Source organism: Mus pahari, chromosome 3 (genome assembly GCF_900095145.1).
Source record: "Mus pahari chromosome 3, PAHARI_EIJ_v1.1, whole genome shotgun sequence".
Classification (NCBI taxonomy): Eukaryota; Metazoa; Chordata; class Mammalia; order Rodentia; family Muridae; genus Mus; species Mus pahari.
The window spans coordinates 136,073,702-136,081,079 of NC_034592.1; the positions used below are offsets into that span (position 1 = coordinate 136,073,702).

The following is a 7,378-nucleotide window of genomic DNA, read 5'->3' on the forward strand; positions in this document are numbered from 1 at the left end:
CTTCAAGTACTATATTGAATAGGTAGGGAGAAAGTGGGCAGCCTTGTCTCATCCCTGATTTTAGTGCGATTGCTTCGAGTTTCTCTCCATTTACTTTGATGTTGGCTTAGCTTGCTTTCTTACAGATCTCAGAACTGGGTTCCTGAGAGATGGCTTAGTGGTTAAGAGCACTGGCTACTCTTCCAAAGGTCCTGAGTTCAATTCCCAGCAATCACATGGTAGCTAACAACCATCTATAATGGGATTCAATGCCCTCTTGTGTGTCTGAAGACAGTGACAGTGTACTCACATACATTAAATAAATAAATAATCTATCTTAAAAAAAAGAAACTCTAAGGTCATGCTTGTACTAGCTCAGGGCCATTGGCAGGATAAGAGATGACCTCTTGCCTAGTTTTCCCGGTGCCCATTTGTGTGTGATAGCTAAACACAAAGAATACAGTTGAGGCTCACTGAATAAATTGCAAATACATCCGTGAGCACCACAAAGGCCTGTTCATGCTACACTACCCCACGCCCCCTGGTGGATACTACCCAGCGCCCCCTGGTGGACGCGAAGCCCATAGCGTTCTCGGGCAGCTACAGTGGTACTTCTAGAAGGTTCTCTAAGGGTAGCCCTTTTCAGGTGAGTGTCTGGATGGGACAGAGGCAAGGAGACTAGAGCCAGATAGCAGCTAGCTAGTGGCAAACTTTCCCTCGTTAAAGTTCAGAGTAACCACCCTGGGTCGTATGATGTGAACGGGTAGCACTCTAGAACATCCTACTCAGGCCTGTGCAACCTACTGCCCGCAGCGACCGACCGGGAGCGCTGAGGGAGACCCAACACAAACTTGTAAACTCACTTAAAACATTAAGAGTCTCGTTTTCAGTGAAGATGATTGGGGAACCCGATTAAACAGTTCTTAAGGATAATCTTGTAGAGCTGTGGTTCTAAAACTTCCTAATGCTCTTTAATACAGTTCCTCGTATTGTAGTGAACCCCCCAACCATAAAATGATTTTCGTTGCTACTACATAACTGCAATTTTGCTATGGTTATGAATTGTAATGTAAACATGTGTGTGTTTAGGTGATTTTAGGTGATCCACATGAAAAGGTCGTCTGAGGGGTTGCGACCCACAGGTTGAGAACCCCCTGTTGTGGCTACTACTGTTGTTTTGACTAATTTTACTGTTTGTAAACTCTGGTGGGTAACCAGAGCATTTGGGAAGCTAACCCTGTGTATACTTGACCCTGGGGCCACTTTTTAGATGATTTGATTATATATATATTTTTTTTTAAATCTTTTTTTTTTTTTTAAGATTTATTTATTTATTATATGTAAGTACACTGTAGCCGTCTTCAGACACTCCAGAAGAGGGCGTCAGATCTTGTTACGGATGGTTGTGAGCCACCATGTGGTTGCTGGGATTTGAACTCTGGACCTTCAGAAGAGCAGTTGGGTGCTCTTACCTGCTGAGCCATCTCACCAGCCCTTTATATTTTTTTTTAAAGATTTATTTATTTATTACATGTAAATACACTGTAGCTGTCTTTAGACACTCCAGAAGAGGGCATCAGATCTTGTTACAGATGGTTGTGAGCCACCCTGTGGTTGCTGGGACTTGAACTCCGGACCTTCGGAAGAGCAGTCGGGTGCTCTTACGCACTGAGCCATCTCACCAGCCCTATATATATATATTTTTTTTTTGAGACAGGCTTTCACTCTGTGGTCCAGGCTATCTACATCTGCAGATAGTGGTGCCTTAGCCTCCTAAGCACCAAACGTGTACCGCCATGGCGGGCTCCTGTGTGGTTGTCACTGCGGTCGCTTACTTTCAGTGCTAAGATTTGAATCTGGCACTGCATATGCACGTCTTGTGAGACTTGGATGTTTTTGTTTGTTTGTTTTGTGGCTTTCAGATGAGACAACTTCTCCCTGTTAGCCCGGGCTGCCAACTTGCAGTCCTCCTGCCTCAGCACCCCAAAGGCTACCATTTGCCAAGGAGGGCCAAGTTGCATTTGGTGTTGAATTTGGTGCTTGTCTGGTGTACACCCGTTCCTATTTCTCCAAAATCTGACTTGCAGTCCCCCCAAGTAAAGGTGCAGCTTCTTACAAGTGTACATATACATGGAAGCCTAATTGGTACCCACAATGTTGTGTGAGTCAGAGCAAAGGACACACAAGCCTATCAACCTCTCGGTGAGGACCTGGCCTGTTGTCTTAGCTGTCTTACCAGAAGGACAGCAATGGGAAGACCACATCCTGGAGGTGGGCTGAGACCACAGCAGGTCACAGCTGTCACTCCTGGTAACTGCCACAGCCCTTTGCTACTACTGCTTCTCTTCCATGCTCCCTTCCCTTCAGAACTTGGGATTCAGCCCCTGCTGATGAGGGAGGGAATGAGTGACAGACCCAGTGACCAATGGGGCCCAGAGGATGGGCTGGGGTGGGGCTTGTTCTGCCCTGGAGAGGAGGGAAGCCTGTCTAAGAGGAAGGAGATCTGGAGACAGTAAACAAAGGGGTCATGGGAGGAAGAGTGCACTGGTTTCTTGAGGCTCTGCAGAGGCTGGGCAAGGAGAAGGGAGCAGGGACAGAGGGGAACCTACTAGGGTGGCTGGAGCAAGGACGATGGCATGCAGCAGCTGGCATCTCAGATCCTAACTCCCTCCTCTCCTGAATTCCTGAGTGTTAGGAACAAAATAAAGGGGGGGTGTGTGGCCCTAGGGGGCCGGGGAGAAGTGGGATAGGAAAAGGGCCAACTGTCTGGTCAGAGTTCTCCTGCGCTTTGTGTAGGCGGACAGACGCAGGGGTTGGAGGGCTGCCAGGCACTTTGCACTCAGCCCCAGGTGGGCGTTGCTTCTGAGCCACTCGGTGGGGGGTGGAGAAGGGGCAGCCCCCCGACCGCGGACCCCCCTGGTGCTACCTTGCTAGTGCCCCAGGGTTGCAGAGAGAGGAAATAGGGGAGTGGTTCCTAACACGGACCAGAGTGTGCAGCGGGCCTTGATGGAGCAGAGCAGAGACTCTATGGTTTAAGAGCTTTATTATAGAAATGCAGAGCTGGGCGTGGTAGAGCACGCCTTTAATCCCAGCACTTGGGAGGCAGAGGCAGGCAGATTTCTGAGTTCGAGGCCAGCCTGGTCTACAAAGTGAGTTCCAGGACAGCCAAGGCTACACAGAGAAACCCTGTCTTGGAAAAAACAAAAAACAAACAAACAAACAAACAAAAAACCTACACTCCCTACCCCCCCCCCAAAAAAAAAGAAATGCAAGGAGAAAGAGAGAAGAGGAGAGAAAGGAGAGATGAGAGAAGACAAAGAGAAAGGGAAGAGGAGAGAGGAGAGAGAAGAGAGATGAAGGAACAAAGGAGTAAGAGAGTAAGAGAGAGTGGTGGTGGGGCTGAACACCCCTTTTTATGGTCTTCACTGTTGCTAGGTAACTGGGGAGGAGTTTAGCCTGAAGGTCAGAAGCTTGGGCCATTGCTTACNTGACTACTGACCATGCTTCTCTTGTGGGGGCTGTGGGAGGTGGTACCTTAGGCGGGGGCCAGAGTTCCAGGAGCAAAGGGAACGTCTATCGTGTCGTGTAGGTGAATTATGACCATCGGGGTTCAAACCTCAGCTCGACTGGAGACCAGCCTGCAATTCCCCACACCTGAGTGCTGGCATCTGAGCCTTTTATTTTATTTTATTTTATTTTATTTTATTTTATTTATTTATTTATTTATTTTTTCTGAGACAGGGTTTCTCTGTATAACCCTGTCTGTCCTGGAACTCACTCTGTAGACCAGTCTGGCCTCAAACTCAGAAATCTGCCTGTCTCTGCCTCCCGAGTGCTGGGATTAAAGGCGTGCCCCACCCCCACCCGGCCACATCTGAGCCTTCTGGACTACCTGGTACATGAGCCCAAATCCCAAGCCTCTGATTTGATGAGTTTGATGAGTGGCCTGGGATGGGACTCGGGAGATTGAGTCGCAGGAGTCTCTCGTGAGCCAAGGACACAGAGCCCATGGTGGGAAAGTTGAGGTGAGCTGCTCTCTCATGCCCCTGTCTCCTTCCTTCCTTCCTATCCATTCTCCCACAGATGACAATGAGGGGAAGTAGCAGACACCTCAGCGATGAGGAGGATGTCAGTGGATGTGAGGACTGTATCATCATCAGTGGGACCCGCAGTGACCAGTCTTCAAACCCCAAGACTGTTCCTTTGACCCAACTCTTGGAGGCAGTCTGCACAGTGGAGAGCAGAGGTATGTGGGCCAGTGAGGAGCTGGGGTGCCATTATACTCTGATATAACAGGTACAGCTGCACACCTTGCCTGGGGTAAGAGCTTCTCCTTGGCTAAGGAGGATATAGGGAGATTCTGAGCACCCTCATATGCTCCTTAAAGAGAAGTCAGTCTGCTCCCACAAGACATGGGCAAAGTCAAAGCTTTGTCTCATCTTTGCCCACAGCTTCCTGCTTCTTTCTCCTCCTTGAGACTCTGAGGAAGAGCATCCGAGGTGGCTGGTCTCTTACTTCGCCATTCCTGGTAGAACTGGTCCCAGCATGGCCGGACCACCGATTCTCTTGCAGTGTTGGTGCTGGCTATGGCCACTTCCTCGTGGCATGTCCTAGAGCACATGGGCTTCAGACCCCCACTGTTTGAAGCCCCCTGTGTTTTCCGTTCCTGTCCTTGAGATCTACAGTGCCAGTCAGAACTTTGTGTAAGGGCAAAAGTGGCCAGTTTCATTGTTCACCCAGAAGCCACTGGCTAACGTAGACATAATTGAAATATGGCCACTGTCAGAAACCACTTTGTTCATTTAAATGAAATTATCTTCATGGGATTGGGCAGTGGCTTTTTTTGAAGGAACTGGATGCCCCCCTCCTTATTAGGACCCCCTAATAATGTTACAGCTCAGCTTGTAGGGAGGAAGGCATGAGCCTAGCCCTGTGCCCAGTGGCTTTATGAGTACATAGAAGATATGGGCACTGCATGGTCCCTGTTGATGGCTGGTTTGGCAGAGACACTAGAAAAGGCCTGTCAGCAAGAAGCCTTTAGACTTTCCTTTGAATGTGTACTCTGACTCTTGTCCTCCACAGGATGCAGGACAAGCTCACGGCCATCCAAGAGGAAAGTATCCAGCCTGATTAGTTCCGTTCAGGTACTGTCTCCTTCTCTGCTAGGGCTCTGAGCATGTCTTTTAGCTTTCATCCTGTGGGTGTCCTGAGACTCAAGAAATTGGCAATCTAGAAGTTAAGTAAAAATCTTCATTTGTTCATTTTACCAACATGTAAGGAAGGGTTTGAGTTATTGGGTCCTTTTTATGTGTTTCTGAAATCAGTTCTTCATATATGTGATCAGTATTGTAGTAGTTTGAGTATGCCTAGCCGAGGGAGTGGCACTATTTGGAGGTGTGGCCTTGTTAGAGTAGGTGTGCCACTGTAGTCTTGGGCTTTTAAACCCACATCCTACCTGCCTGGAAGCCAGTCTTCTCCTGTTTGCCTTCAGAATAAGATGTTGAACCCTCATCTCAGCTCCTCCTGTACCATGCCTGCCTAGATGCTGCCATGTTCCCACTGTGATGATAATGGACTGAACCTCTGAGACTGTAAGCCAGCCCCAACTAAATGTTGTCCTTATAAGAGTTGCCTTGGTCATGGTGTTCACAGCAGTAAAACCTGATCTAAGTCAGAAGTTGGTCCTAGGAGTAGGGAGGGCATTGCTGTGATAGGCCTGACCATGCTTCTGTTTGGAAGAATGTGGATTTGGGGGCTTTGGATTTGGAAAGCAGTGGAATGCTTTAAGTGGGGCTCACTGAGCTATCCTAGTAGGAATATGGAAGACTTTGTTGCTGAGGGTAATGTGAACTGTGCAGACCTGGCCCAAGAGGTTTCAGTGGAGAATTTCAGTATGTGGCCTAGAGACCGTTTTTTGTGGTATTGTGGTGAAGAATGCTTTTGGACCTTGTCTGAAGAGTCTGCCTGAGGCTAAGGTAAAGAGATTGATTCTAATTTCATTGACCATGGAAGTCTCAAAAAGAACCCAGCAGAGACTTTGTTCTCTGGTTTAACCTTATGAAGAACATTTTAATGAAAAGGAGCTGAGCCTGGCAGGGTGGCGCACGCCTTTAATCCCAGCACTCCAGAGGCAGAGGCAGGCGGATTTCTGAGTTCGAGGCCAGCCTGGTCTACAGAGTGAGTTCCAGGACAGCCACGGCTACACAGAGAAACCCTGTCTCAAAAAACAACAACAAACAAACAAACAAACAAAAAACAAACAAGACACAACCCAAACAAACAGAGAACCTAAACCAAACAAACCCCCAATACTTGTGAATGAACCTAACCAAGAAAGCGAAAGGCTTCTGTAAGGAAAGCTTTATGACATTGAAAAAGGAAAGGAAAGATGAGACTAGATGATAAAAAAAGACCTTTAGATGAACAGAATTAGTGTTGTGAAAATAGCTGTACAGGAGCAATTTACAGATTTGATCTGTAAATAAATGCAATTCTCATCAAAGCTCTAACGACATTTTTTTCAGATCACTAGAAAAAAGCAATAAAAAATTTTACATGGAGATACAAAAGACGACAAATAACCAATTTGTTTCTGAGCAGAGAGAAAACTGTTGGTGTTATCACAACACCCCACTTCAGACAATGCTACTGAACTATGCACATAAGATACTTGTTTGAAATGGCAGTGGATAGAACTGAATAGAGGGCCTAGAGTCTAATCCACACAGGTTGGGCCACCTAATTTTTGACAAAGATGTCAAAAACATATCCTGGCAAAAGGATTTAACAAGTGGTGCTAGGAAAGTTGTGCATCCATCTTGTAGTCATTTGAATAAGAATGGCCTCTATAGTGGCGCACGCCTTTAATCCCAGCACTCCCGGAGGCAGAGACAGGTGGGTTTCTGAGTTCGAGGCCAGCCTGGTCTACAGAGTGAGTTCCAGGACAGCAGGGCTACACAGAGAAACCCTGTCTCAAAAAAAACAAAAACAAAAACAAACAAACAAACAAACAAACAAAAAGAATGGCCTCTATAGACTCATAATGTTTGAATACTTGGCCCCCAGTTGGTGGAACTGCTTGGGAAGGATTAGGAGCTGTGGTCTTGTTGGAGGATGTGTGTCACTGGAAGTGGCCTTTGAAGTTTCAAAATCCCACACCATTCTGGTTAGCTCTCTCTGCCTGTGGATCAAGATGTGAGCTCTCAGCTATACCTGCCACCATGCCTTTCTTTTGTCTTCATGGACTCTTATCACTGAAACTGTAAGCCCAATTAAATGCTGTCTTTTATAGGTTGCCTTGGCCATGGTGCTTTGTCACAGCAACGAAAAGCCTAACTAGGGTATACCGAGAGAGGGTAAAATGCAATTCATGATTCTTTTTCTTTTTTCTTTTTTCTTT

At 47.0% G+C, this 7,378-nt stretch overlaps 1 protein-coding gene across 1 annotated transcript in view; it reads left to right on the top strand.

Moving 5' to 3' along the window:
• The first annotated feature begins 4,068 nt into the window (after positions 1–4,068).
• The window catches only part of LOC110318039 (DNA (cytosine-5)-methyltransferase 3C), a 33,763-nt gene continuing 30,453 nt past the window's right edge, over positions 4,069–7,378 (top strand). Inside the window, exons 1-2 of the mRNA XM_021192798.1 lie at positions 4,069–4,225; positions 5,062–5,123. Coding sequence (XP_021048457.1) covers positions 4,069–4,225; positions 5,062–5,123 — 219 coding nt within the window. The remainder of the gene's footprint in view (positions 4,226–5,061; positions 5,124–7,378) is intronic.